An 18,045-nucleotide genomic window follows, 5' to 3' on the forward strand; every position below is an offset into this window, starting at 1 on the left:
GAAATAGGGGGAACCACATTTAGTTTTTTTTATTACGGTAATTTATTAGGTTAATACGTGTACAGTAAACTAAACATTCACTGCACTGATAATATATCTCACAGATATCTTTCTATCTCATATCTACCTATCTGCAGTTGAAACTAGCACTAATAGAAAGGCCTTAACACATTCTCTCTCTCATTATTCTGGCATTTTGCAAATCTTAATAATTATGGTAATCCTAATTGACCTAAAATGGGAAAAGTTTATTGTGGTTTCATGTCAGATATTGAGAAAAACATGCAGATGTGTCTATTTATATAGTGTATGTAAACTTCTGGTTTCACGGAAGGGTGACGTAGGAGGCGGGAGGACACGCAATGTGCCGCATCACCTGACCGGCGCTGGGCATTGCTGATAGGGTAGAGCTCACATAAGTACACGGCTTCCCCTCACCTTGACACGCCCCCGGAAGAAGCTGGCGGCGAAACGCGCGTCGGGGTGAGGGGACGCCAGGACCATCCACGCTATAGGTAACCACCAACTTCCTAATATCTACTACCTTATAGTATAGTCTATTGTATAGTCTACCATGCTTTATATTACTCTTTCATACAGAGAGGTAGCAGTTGTAGATAAGAGTCTTTATAAGCCTGTATGTTAATTGTAACACAGGCTTCCCAAGCTGCTATTATTGCATGACTTTTTAGGACTTACAATTGGCTTTGACTATTTAGAATTGGTTACTTTATGTGGGGAATTTTTCTTTGTGTATACCTGGCGTCCTCTAGACGGTATTTTGCTTTTTTATTGTGGGTTTTATTGTATATTGTCACATGTGACTTAATAAAAATATTGATTTTATTCATATGTGGGATCTCGTCTTTGTCCCTTGGATGAATTAGATGGGATTTGTGTGTGTAGTCATTTGAAGTGCCCCCCTAAATAATTTAGAACATTAGTTGATTTATACTAAAATGGGAAAAGTTTATTGTGATTTCATGTCGGATATTGAGAAAAACATGCAGATGTGTCTATTTATATAGTGTATGTAAACTTCTGGTTTCAACTGTATATATATCATCTACCAATATCATATCTATTTATATCTTTGCACATCTAATCTAACATACCAAAGAGAGACAAAGAGAGATTCAGCTAGCCTTTTTTAGTCACGTGATGTCATAGACCTAATGGAAAAGAAGAATTATCTGGGTAGAAAGATAAAATGAGCAATTGTAAGTACACAGTATACCGTATATACTCGAGTATAAGCCGAGATTTTCAGCCCAAATTTTTGGGCTGAAATTGCCCCTCTCGGCTTATACTCGAGTCATGATCGGCGGTGGGGTCGGCGGGGGAGAGAGGACTGTCACATACTCACCTAGTCCCGGCGCTCCTGGCGCTCCCCCTGCCCGTCCCACGGTCTTCGGTGCCGCAGCTCTTCCCCTGTTCAGCGGTCACGTGGGACCGCTCATTAAAGTTATGAATATGGACTCCACTCCCATAGGGGCGGAGCCGCATATTCATTCCTCTAATGACGGTAACAGTGACCGCTGACAGAGGAAGAGGCTGCGGCACCCGGAGACCATCTGTATGGGATAAGGAGCCAGGGACGCCGGGAGCAGGTAAGTATGTAATAGTTACCTGTCCGCGTTCCACACGCCGGGCGCCGCTCTGTCTTCCGCGTCCTCTTGCTCTGACTGTTCAGGTCAGAGGGCGCGATGACGTACTAAGCTGCACGCCGCCCTCTGCCTGAACAGTCAGTGCGGAGAGACACCAAGACGGGACGCTGAGGAGCTGCGGGCAGCAAGAGAGGTGAGTATGTCATTTTTTTTTTTATTGCAGCAGCAGCAGCATTATATCTTGCACAGATTTATATGGAGCATCTATGGGGCCATAATGAATGGTGCAGAGCATTATATATGGCACAGCTTTATAAGGAGCATCTATGGGGCCATAATGAATGGTGCAGAGCATTATATATGGCACAGCTTTCTATGGAGCATCTATGGGGCCATAATGAACGGTGCAGAGCATTATATATGGCACAGCTTTCTATGGAGCATCTATAGGGCCATAATGGACGGTATGGAGCATCTATTTTTATTTTTGAAATTCACCGGTAGCTGTTGTATTTTCCACCCTAGGCTTATACTCGAGTCAATAAGTTTTCCCATTTTTTTGTGGCAAAATTAGGGGGGTCGGCTTATACTCGGGTCGGCTTATACTCGAGTATATACGGATGACTGCAATACATTAAGAGGATAAAAACTGTGATGGGAGGAGGAGGAGGGCTTCTTTAATATTCTTTTTATTTTACTATTTTGTAAGTAATTAAAGATTCAAGTCAGAATCCCCCTTTATATAGTTCTCCTTTCTTTTTCCCCAAGCTTTTAGATTTTCTGGACCAGCATCCATTTGCGTTCATTCCCTTGATCCAGAGGGCGCTGGAGTTTGCAGTCAGCTATGTTTTTACGCAGACCGGGGATGGGATTGTGTTTGAGCGTTTCATAGTTCAGTGCATGAGTCTCATCAAGATGATTGTGAAGAATGATTCTTTCAAGCCATGCAAAAACTTTGAAGGTACTGCATGTATTTTCTTCAGGACAACAAATGAAATCAGAGTTTTTTTTTCTTCTTCCCATTGTCTTTAATTACTCTTATTTCTATATTCCATATACTAAACTTTTATTTTTTATTTTTTTCTAAAGGTCACTAACACCTTTGCCAACAATATATATATTTATTTTTGCTTAAATACTAAAAAAAGCAACAACAAAAAAATTAAGCATTGTTGCAAATAGTGTTGATGCCATCCTCCCTCCTGTTTTGTGTCTACAGCTCACATGCAGTTCCCTTTGTCTGTAGGTTGTGTGTGGTCTTGTCTTGCGGTCAGTCCCATGTTGCTCTCGTTATTGCCTTCTTAGGTTGGTAAAAGGAAGGAGTAGAGAATGTGGAGATAAACGTGACTCTTAGGTCAGACTACACACAAACACTGCTTGTAATCTGTAACCATAGAGACACATTCACCTTCACAAATTGGTAGATTTTTAATAATGCATCAATTGAGTTGCAAAAGTGGTTGAAAAGCGCACAATCACATAAAAAGGTAGTTTAGCGACTTTCACAAATCCTTTGAAATTAGTGACCTTACAGAATGGGTTTTGTTCTTCCTTCAATGGAATCTGTCTGCACATTTAGTTATGTAATCTAACAACAGCATGATGTAGGGACAGAGACCCTGATTCCAGCGATATATCACTCAGTTTACTGGGGGGCAGCGGTTATGATAGAATCACAGTTTTCTCTGCTGCAGATTTAGCAATGCTCAGAGCCGCCCACACCACTGATTGGCTGCTTTCTGTGTACACTGTATACTGACAGCTAATCAGTGATGGGCCGGGGTTGTACTAATAGGCACATGACACATAGTCCTGTAGTGATAATCTTCTGATGATAAAACACTGATTGTGTTGAGACAAAAACACAACCTAATAAGTAACACATCACTGCAATCAGAATCTTGGTGCGCTCAGATTACATATCAAAAACTGCTGACTGATTCCCTTTAAGATTAATAGGTGCCTCTGGCCCAGAAGTCTAACTTTTTAGACAAGATCTTGGGTTGCAGATCCTATGAGGGATTTGTTTTTCTATTTGCACCACCTACCTAGTGGCAAAAGGTCACAAATGTGGCGTACTCCTGTTCTTAGAATTTTTTTTTTTCCCTGACTTTTCTAATGAGTGGATGAGGACTATCAGTATGGTGGGAACCAACCACGGGCCGACACTTTAGTCTGTGGCACACTGGCAGCCCAAGATAAACCACAAGTTGATTTTTTACGTGCAATTGAACATCTGAAACCTTCTCACATAATAGTTGTTGGTTTTTTTTCAGACAGCAAACCAGAAACCATCAATGCCCACCAAATCAAAATGTCCTTCTTCACGTACCCGACGCTGATGGAGATATGTCGCAGGCTGGTCACACATTACTTCCTTCCCAGTGAAGAAGAGCTGGCAATGTGGGAGGAAGATCCCGAGGGCTTCGGTAAGAGCGGACTCTCTTCATGGGAAAGCCCTTGAAATTGTTATGCCATTTTGGAAACTTTTATTTTTTTCTTGTCTTTTAATTGTCTTGAATATAAAATATTTAACCGTTTGTTGAAGGCGTAGAGGGAACGATGATGGTTTTCTTTCTTGGGTTAGCCATTTCTATCATTTTTAGTGCCGTTATTTTGAGCCGTATCCACTTTCCCACGCCATTAGTAATAAGATTTGCCACTAAACTCCATTGTGCGCATACTAGATGTACAGACATTTTACGGCGGGCTCTCATTGAGATGAGCGGAGGTAATCCCGGCTCAGTGAGTCTCACGTTCATTAATCACAGCCAGGCCACCTAGTTACGAGGTATGATCACTGAGCCACCACCGGCTCCGCTCCGCCGAGAGAGTCATATTGGATTTCCAAGTTCCAGAGTCGGCTCCCTAGAGAAATGAGTGTGTACATTTTCACGATCATGTTTCCTGCCCAACAGTTAATTGCTTTCAGTGTGTGATAAATTGTTTACGACCATTCCTCTGGGGTCTGCGTTCACGTGGGCAGCGCTTTCTCTGATTCTGTGTGATCCAGGCTGCCCAACTCTATACTTCTGCTTAAAACACAATTTTTTTATTTTTTTATTTCCACGTTGTAACCCTTTCCGGTGGATTTAATTGAGAGCAATGACTTGAAATGGCACACAGGCATTAAACTTTCATGTCGGATGTGACTTCTATTTTTTTTTTCTGCCGGTGAAAAATTTCATACGATCGAAAAAACCAGACACATTAAAGCAATGCATTATATACTGGGGTCACGTGCCATTATTATCCCCATAGGCAATAACAGAAGTGGTGCTCAACATGCATATTTAATGGGTATTACCATCTCTTGCATTTATAGCAGGCAGCCATTGCCGTATGTGAATTTCCCAGAGGAACATGCATGGCTTATATAAGTCTCCTCACTCTGACATGCCAGGCCTGGCTTGTCACTCTGCACAATGAGAAACGTTACCCCTTACATCCTAGACTCCAGAAATGAGCTTTATTTAAATTGCATTTTAGCAATTCCTAGTTGTACCACTAAGGTGCCTCTTCAGGCTTAGTGAACAGGTGTAATGGCAAAGTGGAAACCTACGATGTGCCATCAAAGTCCGATAGATGTGGGACCTTCACCTCTCCTGAGGACAAGACCCTATCTCACACCACCTGGAGCAGATACGTGGCTGCACATGTGTAGCTCTCTCCTCACACTTCTGTGGGTGTTTGAAGCGCTAAATCCACTGCAAATATATAGTTAAAGGGACAGGGAAGCGGGTCAGAGCTGATGGGAAGATGGATGGAGCTAAATACAGGGCAATCCTGGGAGGGAACCTGTTAAGAGGCTACAGAAGACCCGAGACTGGAGCATAGGTTCACCTTCCAGCAGGACAACAACCCTACACATAAACAGAACCCTAAACACATGCCAGAGCTACAATGGATGGTTTAGATCAAAGCACAGTCATGTGTGTGAACAGCTCAGTCACAGTCCAGACCCAAATCCCACTGAGAATCTGTGGCAAGACTTGAGAATTGCTGTCGTCTCCATCCAATTTCATGAATCGAGAGCGATTTTGCAAAGAAGAATGGGTAGAAACAGGGCTGTGGAGTCGGTAAGCCAAACCTCCGACTTTCCATGACATTGACTCCGACTCCACCAAAATGGGCTCCGACTCCGACTCCGCAGCCCTGGATAGAAGCTGGTAGAGACATACCCCAAAAGACTGGTGGTCCTCTGAAGTAGTGACTTGGGGCTGAATACAAATGCACATCACAATTTTCAGATACACATTTTTAAAATAATTAGAAAACCCTGTATCATTTCCTTTACACTTCCCAAATGCTTTCTACTTTGTGTTGGTATATCAAATAAAATCCCAATAAAATAGATTTACGTTTCTGGGTGTAACGCAAAAAAAGTGGAAAGGTTCACAAAATATGAATACTTTTTGAAGGCACTGTGTGTATATAGGTAGGAGGTGTGCGGAGACCCCCACCGATCGGTCTGCACTGCACCGCTGTATGAGCAGTGAGCAGCTTACAGGCTCATTAGAAGTGTATGGGTTTGTGCACCACTATAGCCACTGAGCAGTCTGGGGACCCATAACCTTACTATGAAGCCCGTACACAAGACTATGGCTCATTCAGGAGCTGCACAATTCAAAGCAGTGTGTTGGCCAATCAGTGGTGGTCTCAGGACCCTAAGCCCCACTATCAGCATCACATGGTGGCTGTTATAAAATGTACATTTTCTTGTTAAAGGGAATTTGTCAGCAGGTTTTTGCTACCTCATCTGAGAGCAGCGTAGTGTAGGCAAAGAGAAGCTGAATCCAACGATGTATCACTTTGATTACTGAGTGCGGCTGTTCTGACACAATCAGAGCTTTTAAATTTAGCAATGCAGCAGAGCTGAGGAAGCTAACCCCGCCCACAGCAGGCTATGTCCATAGACAGTGAGCTGCTTATCACAGTAGAGGGTGTTGCTGGTCCATGAGGCATGTGCTGCTGGGTCACAGCAATGATAAGCACTTAGTGCTAAAATAATAATTGTAGACAAATAAAACCACATTTCTGAAATCTGTGTTTTAACCCCTACAGCATGCTGTCTTCAGATCACATAGCAAAAACCTACAGACAGATTCTCTTTAAATGATGATTGCCTTTGAAACTGTTCAATTCTGTCTGCCTTCGGCTTCCACTAGAGGGAGCCCAGGAGTATGCCGCATACCATCCAACTGCTCAGCTATTTTCTAAGCTCCCCCTAGTGGTGGCTATGGGAAGGTGAGGTGATAAATGCATAATTAGTGTTGCATTGGTTTAATGCATCCTATGTCCTTGTGGGATCTTCTTTACATTGTGCCGAGAATTGTTTGTGTAATTTGTGAATTAGAACTGATAGTGTCAGATTCGTACCAGTAATTCTTCTCATTTTCTCTGCAGCCGTGGAGGAAAGTGGTGGAGACTCATGGAAGTACAGTCTGAGGGTACGTTTCCTAAATTATGCAGCCTTGCCCTTTCTTAGAATTGATGAAATAGGTATCATCGCTGCTCATGCGCTAAAACAGAAAATGTTATAGAATTACATCCTTTAGGTCCTAAGGGTCTTTCCTCAGAATGTCATCTTTCCTAATCCCCGTCTGTTCTCCAGTAAAATGACCTTTTCAGGATACTTTCTTTAATTTTCCATATGGATTTTCAGCTTTAATTTTTGCTATGTATTATTACAGTTTGCCCTTTGCATATTAACTTTTTGGTCGGTATGATACATCCATGTACAAACACACGTGAACATCTTAATGGATGAAAGTTTTCAGCAAAACTGAAGTTTTTGTAATGCAAGTTATATTACTAACCTTACTTTGTGTTTAATTTCCTTTGTGTGTATTGAAGTAGCCCCAAAAAAACAGAGGAAAAAAGGCAAAATAGACATAATTTCACACAAAATCCCAAAAATGGGCAGGACAAATTTTTTGGCACCATCAACTTAATATTTGGTTGCACACCTTTGGTATAAATAACTGCAATCAGTCGCTTCCTGTAACCACAAACAAGCTTCTTACACCTCTCAACTGGAATTTTGGACCATTCTTCTTTTGCAAACTGCTCCAAGTCTCTCATATTTGAAGCGTGCCTTCTCCCAACAGCAATTTTAAGATCTCTCCACAGATGTTCCATGGGGTTTATATCAGGACTCATTGCTGGCCACTTCAGAACTCTAGAGCGTTTTGCTTGCATTTATTTCGGGGTGCTTCTTGAAGTATGTTTGGGGATCATTGTTCTGTTGGAAAACCCCTGACCTTGGACGCAAACCCAGATTTCTGACACTGTGCACTACATTGGAACCCAAATTCCTCTGGTAGTCTTCCGATTTCATGATGCCTTGCACACAGTCAAAGCACCTAGTAACAGAGGCAGAAAAACAACCCCAAAACATCTTTGAACCTCCACCATATTTGACTGTAGGGAGTGTGTTCTTTTATTTGTAGGCTTCATTCGGTTTTTGGTAAACAGTAGAATTATGTGCTTTACCAAACAGCTCTGTCTTGTTCTCATTTGTCCACAATACTCTTTCCCTGAAGGGTTTTGGATTATTCATGCACATTTTGACTAACTGCAGTCTGTCTTTTTTTTATGTTTCTTGTCAGCAATGGGGTCCTCCTTGGTCTCCTGTCATAGCTTTCATTTCATTCAAATGTCGACGGATAGTTTGCGCTGACACTGATGCACCCAGAGCCTGCAGGACAGCTTGAATTTCTTTGAAACTTGATTGGGGCTGCTTATCCACCCTCTGGATTATCCTGCCTTGCAACCTTTCACGAAGTTTCTCTACCGTCCACGTCCAGGGAGATTAGCTGCAGTGCCATGGGTCATAAACTTCTTTATTATGTTGCTCACCGTGGACAAAGGATCATCCAGATTTCTGGAAATGGACTTGTAACCTTGAAATTGTTGATATGTTTTGACAATTTTGGTTCTCAAGTCCTCAGACAGTTCTATTAGGCTAGGTTCACATTGCGTTAACAGCAGCCCGCTCAACACATGTGTTAAACGGGCTGCATTAACGCAAGTGCCGACATGCCATCGTGCTAGCGCAGATAGAGCTAGCAGATGCTCTATCTGCGCTAGCAGTGACGGACCCGGAAACGCTGCAACCCGCGTCCCAGGGTCCGTCACTCAATGACGGCACATCACTAGCGCACACCCATTTTGGGCGTGCGCTAGCGATGCGTCCGACATAGGGCTTAATGGCGGCGTTTAACGGACTGCATTACACCGTGTTATGTTCTCCATGCTTAGTGTGGCACACACAAATGCACAATGCAAAGATTGACTCACCTTATTCCCTGGTTTCAGGTGTGATTTTCAGATTGCTCACACCTGTTACTTGCCACAGGTGAGTTTGACTGAGCTTCACATGCTTGAAACAAAGTTGTTTACCAACTATTTTGTAAAGGTGCCAACAATTTTGTCCGGCCCATTTTTGGGGTTTTGTGTGAAATTATGTCCAATTTGCATTTTTTTCTCAGGTTTTTGTCGTTCAATACACAGAAAGGAAATAAACACGTGTATGACAAAACATGTGTAATTGCAATAATTTCCTTTAATGGAACAATTTCAAGGGTGCCAACACTTTCGGCCATGACTGTGTATATATATCAACTTGCACACTTCTTATCAGTATCAATCAAAAATGGTGTCAAGTTTTACATGGGTTGTCTCCTTGGTAAATGGGCAAAATTACTGACTGCTTGTAAAAACAAAACTCTTTATTAAAAAAATCTTATCTTTTCTCAAGAATGGAGGGATTGTTAATTTTATAGTTTACTGCTCTTTGGCTAGGTTACTCTCATGGACTGCAGCGGTGGCCGGTTTCCTAGACAAGGAGCGTGCGCTTACAAGCTGATTGGTTTAGAGCTCTGCAGCCGGCGAGATCTGGCCAGCTTCAGTGCTTTTCCGATGGTGCAGAGGTGAAGCTGCCTCTACTTGCAGCATCAGAGAGTGCATGGTTTGGGTCAGCAGTGCGGTTGTGCCATCAGCATGAACTGTCAATCAAAAGGCGTGCCACTTTCATCCCTGACAAACTGGAACATGGGAGAGGCGCATTCCTGAACAAAATTTGAAGGGTTGTCCTCTTCTGGACATCCACTTATTAATTGCCCAAGGTTAGGTGAGAAATGTAAAAACAATATCGATACTCACTTTCTAGATTCGTCTGCTTTTTATTTAGCTCGGCTTGGACAAACAATTGGACAATTGGGTATCATTTTTCTCTCTTACCTCCCTGGGCTCATTAGTAAGGGATTATCCTATATTGGGGAACTCATTTAATTTGAAAAAGGCCTTGATCATGGACAGGAGGTAAATAAATAATGTTAACTGAACAATTGCTAACGCCTCTTCATACAGGACGAGGACTGGAACTTTATAAAGTGTCGCCTATTGTAAGTAGCAATCCTAATAGTCAATTTCATCCCTTTAACGAGCCACATGACTTAGGATCAAAGCCAGAACAGAATCTCAATTTGCAGACACAGTGTTTCGGGATATTGCCCCTCATCAGTGCAAAGCATGAGCTCTGATTTAGCTGGAGGCTTAAAACGGGCATCTAAGGGGTAACATTGCATGCGTCTCTGGGGTATGCTCTTTGCACAACATTTTTTATTGTCCTGCTTCTCATAGTATCCTGTATTGTTTTGTGTCTACAGCTCCCATGCAGAAATTGTGTGGCCATAGTAACACAATATGAATCTGTTTTCTACCCTTTCCCCAAATTGTCGATTACTTAGCAAATGTACGCCATTGAGCTGCAGGTGACAGATCAAATGGGGGTTTAACAGCAAGACAAGTGATGTTCTTGGGTATTTGGTTTTGAGCACTGTCCTTGGGACTTTGTTTTTTTCAAAATTAAATTTTTATTGAACGGTTAAATAATTTTCAATAACAAAAATACAACAAAAAGAAAAGAATAGCTAGGACAATATCCGCATCAATATATCATAGAGTATAAGTATAACGTCCAATAAAACATCAAGTTATAGGAAGAAAAAAGAGGGAAGGGAATATTTTAGGCCATCAGTAATACAATTATGAAGTTACTAAAATCCAGTGGAAACCATACAGAGCATAGCCAGGCGCGAACCAATGCGGAGCACAATCCGGAGAGAGAAGAAACGCACCGGGGAAAAGGGTGGGTCACATCAGTCTGATGTAAGACGGTAGGCATCGGGTTCTTGGGGTTCAATCCAGTCTCTCCAAGCCTCACAGTATCTATCACAGTCAGTGGGGGATTGGGCAATCACATGTTCCATCCTATTAAGAAGGGCTAGCTCCCAGAACCAATCCTCCAGAGTAGGTGGAGAAGTGCTTTTCCAGTGACGAGGAATGATATTCTTAGCAGCCTGTATAAGGTAGCTTAGGAAAGACCTTACTAAGAGGCTGCAGCTCATAGCTCAAAAATGAGGTGACAGGTTCCCTTTAAAGGAGGTCTCTTGAGCTTTGGTTGCAATTGACGTTTTGTGAACAGATTGAAAACATTTAGCCTATTACGAGTCTTCAAAAGATTTGCCCAGTTCTCTTTCCCATGCATCGCAATAGGGTGGTCTGACAGTTGTAGTATGGGCCGTGTTTGCGTGGGTTTCCTCCGGGTTCTCCGGTTTCCTCCCACATTCCAAAGACATACTGATAGGGAATTTAGATTGTGAGCCCCATCACTGACAGCGGTGATAATGTGTGCAAACTGTGAAGCGCTGCGGAATATGTTAGCGCTATACAAAAATAAAGATTATTATTATTATAAGGTGTTTATAGAGCATGAGATGGAGTGCAAGGGTGGAGACGACGACAGGCATAATTTCTCAAAATTTGTAAGATCCCTATTGAGCCGTCTATCTTTTCTAGCATGGGAATAGAAATGTTGCAACTGTCTATATTCATAGTCGGCTCTTGGAGGGATAGAGCAGTCCCGAAATATCTCGTTGAGGGGTATTAAAGATGCGTTGGATAGTACATGAGCAAAGTGAAGAGGGTGATATTTACTTCTACCCAGAAATCGATTGGAAGATAGCCCCGGTAAAATGGTGGGATTGTCTGATATTGGGTATGATGGGCCCTGAAGGTCAATTAGAGAGATCTTCTTATTGTCTCGACACAGGGATAGGATTGCACAGTATGTGCTGTAGGATTGTTGAGAGGGTTTAAGGGCTGAGGAATGTGGGTTCCAGGGAAGTGTAGTTAATGCTCTTGGACAAATAGTTTGTGCTATATGAACCCAAAGCCTCCCATGTTGATGGTGAAAATAATCGAGTATTCTAGCATGGAGTGCTGCCATGTAGTATTTTCTACAATCCGGGAGACCGAGGCCTCCCATCTGTTTAGACCTGACTGATATATCACCACGAATACATGGACGACCATTTGGCCAGATGAACTTACAAAAATTTAAAGGAATTCTGGTCGGGATAGTTTGAAAAAGGTAAAGCAGTCTAGGTAAAATATTCATTTTTAATACATTTACTCTGCCGAACCATGAAAATTCCTTCACAGTCCATGAATTAAGGTCCTTATGGACTTGACCAAGTAAGGGTTTGTAATTGAGGTCAAACAGTCGAGAAAGATCACTATGTATGCGAATACCTAAATGTTTTATACCCTGTGATGGCCAAGAAAAAGGAACATTTGATTGGATGCTAGCTGAAGTGGTAGTTGGCAAGGAAATGTTGAGCGCCTGAGATTTTGAAGTGTTTTTGAAATTGGACCATGTGCCAAAATGATCAACTTCTGCCATGATAGATGGAATTGACGTATGTGGGCTGGTAGTGTACAGAAGGACATCATCCGCAAAGGCGGAGCATTTCTATTCCGTTTGCCCCATAGTGATACCTTTAATATCAGGGTTATCAGGAATAGAGGATAGTAAATGTTCCATCACTAGGCTATACAGGAGAGGGGAGAGAGGGCACCCCTGCCTTGTTCCATTTATCTTTCATCTCACTGCAGGGTTAGAAGAGAGGGCCATTATTTTAGCTATAAAGCGGTCTCCTATTTTGAGTTTTTTGAGGGTGTAATAACCATGATATTCTGTCAAACGCTTTTTCAGCGTCAAGTGACAGTATTGAAAGAGGTATGTTTCTTGTTTGAGCGTAGTGAATGATATCAATGGTTTTTAGTGTGTTATCACAGCCTCTCTACCGAGACTTTTAGTTTTTTCTATCAATTTGTAAAAAAAAAAAAAAATCTAAATATTTGTTTAGCTTTTCTACCTGTCATTGTAAAAAATGTTCCTGACAGACTTGTGGTTGTTTTCTTTACAACACGTAAAGCAAACTAACACTACTGTGTAATGTCGGACTGTGATGCCAAGGTCCCACCAGTTACCTACTCCAGGGCCCCACTTTTCTTCTACATGTAAATGTGAAATTACCCTCAGTCACAAATTTATATCACAATGAACTGTGTAAATTGATAAATGAATAAGATGCCGCCTTTTTTCTGTACATAGTGATTCAAGTATATTGGTCCACGTACTGCTCATATAAGAGGGTGGTGGCCGCTCCTACACTGGGGCCCACCGGAGGATTCTCCTGTTCTCCTGTGGGCCAGTCCAAGCCTGCAGTACTGCGTTTTACCCATCATTAACTGGCAGCAATAGGACCTATGGCGGAAAAGGACTGGGAAAAGAAAGCGCAATAGGGTCTTATCCAATGACAAAGGGGTGTGAAGAGAAGGGGAGGATGCACTCACCTTGCTCAGTAGCTGGCAGGCCACACATAACAGGCACATGACAGCTGCTGCACAAATACGGAGCAGACGACCACAGACACAGAGGAGGAGAATGGAGGTATCACTATGCGCTGCTGAAATCAAACAATCGGTGAAAATAAAACATTTATTTAAACAGGTTTAAAAGTCAACGCGTTTCGAGGTCACGCAGGACCTCTTCATCAGGACAACCTGGATTGATAATGAATGGGAAAGTAGTAAATCTATTATTATTTTATTCTAGATTTCCTACTTGATCATCTTTTCTGAACTCAGAAAACCTCTCTAATTATTTTTCCTGTACATGTGTATCTCTTTATTGGCTCTATGCGTAGCCACCTTATGTAAATGTTCTGTAAATTGATATCTACACGACTGTTTGCTTTTCTCACATGGAAAGCGTCTTGTCTATCAAAGCTTTTATTGTGTACATCAAAGAGATGCAGACGTACCCATGTAAAAATAGCAAAACATCTTACAAAGTAAAGGAATAACATGCCAGACATGACAGATGCTGTCGTAGAGTAAGGAGCCGTAAAGAAGAAGTACATACGGCTGTCTACTTTCCATAAATTTACATAAGGAATGGAAGATTATTCACTACTGAATTCCAAGATTCATCCATGGCTCATACACATCTGAGATAAACATGAACTGATATATCGGGTGCGGTATAACGTTTGGAGAGGGGCGACCAGGTACAGAGGATTAGGCAGACCCGCAGCCACAGGCAATGCGGTACAGTCTGGAACCCGCTTTGTACCGATGTCTCAATGCTCCCTTATGAAATACTGAAGGTCTAAGCCGGTGGGATGGCTAAATACTTCTTCAGGCCCAGAATTCCCATAATCCCAATCCCTGAATATTGATCTGACGTGTTATTTAGAGATATCATGAGTTTATCCATATTTCTCAAATAATCTTTGAGCTGGATGTGGGTGTTGCACCATTTTCCTTAAAAAGAAAAATAAGTCACTTGGCATTAGCTTTGACTCCATGTTTGAGGGGTTGTTCTTGTTGGACGATGACAGATGTAAAGTGTAGAAAAACCAGCAATGAGTATCCAGTGTCTCTGCAGTGCCACCAGTGGTGAAACTATGCATTACACTGTTCTCACTGGAGCCAACAGTCTGTCTTATTTAAAGAGGACGGGTCATAAGTGGGCAATTTTTGGTAATATTTTATTCCCAATGCACCCCTGAGTATTTAATTTTATTTATTTTTTTGCAAATCCGAAGCGAAGACATTAAAAAGAAGCTCTAAATAAAAAGGCCCATCTCTCTGGAACCATATGATGTAATTAGAAAAGAAAAACTGTATTACTCAGGGGAGCAGAGGGAAAATAATATCAGCTAAAGTGGACACTTTTAATACTGTGGCAGATTCTCTTAGGGTATGTGCACACGTTCAGGATTTTTTGCGGGGTTTTTTTTCGCGTAAAAACCGCATACATATGCATACTATTATTTAGAATGCATTCCGCAATTTTTGTGCACATGATACGTTTGTTCCGCAAAAAAAACGCATTGCGGTAAAAAAAAGCAGCATGTTCATTAATTTTGCTGATTTTTCGTGTTTTTCCCGCTATTTAATGCATTGTGAGAGCTCCGGAAAAAAAACGTGAAAAAAACTCATGCGGATTTCTGGCAGAAATGTCCGTTTTTTTGTCAGGAAATTTCTGCAAGAAATCCTGAACGTGTGCACATACCCTTAAAGAGTAACTACATTTGTTTTATTTTTTATGCTTAGTTATTAGTCATCCTTTTTTTCTAAGTTTGAAAGTATGAACTTTTGTAATATTCTACACTACCCTCTTTTACTTCCTTTTTCTCCCAAATAACATGTCTAAAGTTTTGTTTTAACTGACTAGTTCATGTTCCTTTAGAAGCTGCTTTCAACTGCTGCTCTAGCAGGGATCCATACTCTATTTACAAACACTTTTGAACCTCTGCTCCTCTCCATCCTGGTCAGACAGGGAAGGTTTAGTAAATAGTGTTTGAGCATGGATTCTCTTTGAGCAGCAGTTGAAAGCAGCTTCTAAAGGAGCATAAACATTAACTATGTAGTTAAAACAGCACTTTCAGTATGGTGTATGGGAGAAGGAAGCAAATTAAGTTAAAATAGTAAAATATTTTTGCAATGCATAGAGAATTGTTATGTTGCTCTTTAAAGTGTGGATATGCTACTGTAGACCCACACATTGAGATTTAGAGTCTAGAGTTTCTTTTGATTCTTCTTTGTCTGTATTAAACGTTTGAGAATTTTCTGTTTCTTCCCCAGCTTTGTTCGGAAGTGCTTTTCATTGATATTTTCCATGAATACAGTCAGACTCTCACACCCGTGCTCTTAGAAATGGTTCTTGCCCTTCAAGGTAAGTGTTTTTTTAATTGACATGATAGAAATGATTAGGGTGATCCGTCAGTCGCCTTGTCCTATTCCCAGAAATGAGATGACAGTAATGGAGTAGCACTAAATATCAGAAGCTTTTGTTTTTTCGTTTTATGAAAAAATATTGACTTTTGTTACTACAATAAAATGTCACTGTCTTATTAAGTGAGGGTAAAATATAAAAAAAAAGAAGAAAGAAATAAGAAAATAAAGAAAATAGCAATTTGTCTGTGTCGTAGGGAGCAAAAGTTTAGGAAAATGGGTAGAACTTAAGCTGCCCATAAATAAAAGTGAGTAGTTGACAGATGTCATGGAAAGATGGATCAGGCATATTAGATTTCAACATACTTGAGTTTTTATTTCCATGGCAGATAAGCTGCTGCCCGTCTCCATATCCTGCAGTTTTTTTTTGCTTATGATTCCCTTTTTGTTTTCAGGTCCCACTCCTTTGGAAGACCCAAATGCGATACTTATTAAAGAAACTGGTAGGTATCATGAATTCGTACCCTTGTCACTTTTTATAGAAATGTTGTCAATCAAAGTTCATCTCTTGCTGTAATATGCGGCTTAACCTGGCAGTAAGTGTTCAGTTTCCTGACAGCGCCACCACAGGGGAAACGAAGTATAACACATTGCCCACTCAAATCAGTGCACTGTCTGTGTAATGTAGGATGGAACGGATCCTCGAGTGAGAAACACTCTGAATATCCTCTGTCCAAACTCCTCTATTAATACTCTAGAATTGCCTAATAAGATGTATGGAGTGGGCTTTTTTTAACTGGTACAACCAAGTAAAGCCTCTAGGACAGTGGAGGTGAACCCTTCCGATGGGCATGAGTGCAGTCTACTCAGTACTACCGCTACTGCCACTCTCCTCTGCACGTGTGCCCTCTCCTCAGCCCGCGTGTCATCCACCTCATCACTATCACCACCACCACTCTCCTCTGCACGCATGCCCTCTCCTCAGCCCACTCGCCATGCACCTCATCACTATCACCACCACCACTCTCCTCTGCACGCGTGCCCTCTCCTCAGCCCACTCGCCATCCACCTCATCACTATCACCACCACCACTCTCCTCTGCATGCGTGCCCTCTCCTCAGCCCACTCGCCATCCACCTCATCACTATCACCACCACCACTCTCCTCTGCACGTGTGCCCTCTCTTCAGCCCACGTGTCATCCACCTCATCACTATCACCACCACCACTCTCCTCTGCACGTGTGCCCTCTCCTCAGCCCACGTGTCATCCACCTCATCACTATCACCACCACCACTCTCCTCTGCACGTGTGCCCTCTCCTCAGCCCACGCGCCATCCACCTCATCACTATCACCACCACCACTCTCCTCTGCACGCGTGCCCTCTCCTCAGCCCACTCGCCATCCACCTCATCACCATCACCACCACCACTCTCCTCTGCACGCGTGCCCTCTCCTCAGCCCACTCGCCATCCACCTCATCACTATCACCACCACCACTCTCCTCTGTACGTGTGCCCTCTCCTCAGCCCACTCGCCATCCACCTCATCACAATCACCACTGTTATGACCCCAATGGCGAGGGTCTCAGAGGTACGTGGAAGTCTGCAGAATACAAAAATCCAGCTCATAGGGCAGTGGTAACTGGTTTGACCATATATCTACTCCTAACGCCAACACTAGAAGTAGCCGGGGATCATTCCTACGTTGATTCTAGATGACACGCTCCAGCCGGAGAATCTAGCTACCCCTAGTAGAGGAAAACAAAAGACCTTTCTTGCCTCCAGAGAAGGGGACCCCAAAGCTGGATAGAAGCCCCCCACAAATAATAACGGTGAGGTAAGAGGAAATGACAAACACAGAAATGAACCAGGTTTAGCACAGAGAGGCCCGCTTACTGATAGCAGAATAAAGAAAGGTAACTTATATGGTCAACAAAAACCCTATCAAAATCCACACTGGAAATTCAAGAACCCCCGAACCGTCTAACGGTCCGGGGGGAGAACACCAGCCCCCTAGAGCTTCCAGCAAAGGTCAGGATACAGATTTGGAACAAGCTGGACAAAAATACAAAACCAAAACAAATAGCAAAAAGCAAAAGGCAGACTTAGCTGATATAACTGGAACCAGGATCAGTAGACAAGAGCACAGCAGACTAGCTCTGATAACTACGTTGCCAGGCATTGAACTGAAGGTCCAGGGAGCTTATATAGCAACACCCCTAACTAACGACCCAGGTGCGGATAAAAGGAATGACAGAAAAAACCAGAGTCAAAAAACTAGTAACCACTAGAGGGAGCAAAAAGCAAATTCACAACAGTACCCCCCCCTTAGTGAGGGGTCA

The 18,045-nt window shown here is 42.3% G+C and overlaps 1 protein-coding gene across 4 annotated transcripts in view; it reads left to right on the plus strand.

Annotated features, from left to right (window-relative positions):
• The window catches only part of IPO11 (importin 11), a 518,704-nt gene that overhangs the window by 136,073 nt on the left and 364,586 nt on the right, over positions 1-18,045 (plus strand). For all 4 annotated transcript variants that reach the window (XM_077286029.1, XM_077286021.1, XM_077286008.1 and 1 more), the window contains exons 10-14: positions 2,376-2,568; positions 3,884-4,036; positions 7,014-7,057; positions 15,612-15,702; positions 16,157-16,204. In XM_077286029.1, the coding sequence (XP_077142144.1) occupies positions 2,376-2,568; positions 3,884-4,036; positions 7,014-7,057; positions 15,612-15,702; positions 16,157-16,204 (529 nt within the window). The remainder of the gene's footprint in view (positions 1-2,375; positions 2,569-3,883; positions 4,037-7,013; positions 7,058-15,611; positions 15,703-16,156; positions 16,205-18,045) is intronic.

The sequence above is a fragment of the Ranitomeya variabilis genome, chromosome 1, assembly GCF_051348905.1.
Source record: "Ranitomeya variabilis isolate aRanVar5 chromosome 1, aRanVar5.hap1, whole genome shotgun sequence".
Lineage (NCBI taxonomy): Eukaryota > Metazoa > Chordata > Amphibia > Anura > Dendrobatidae > Ranitomeya > Ranitomeya variabilis.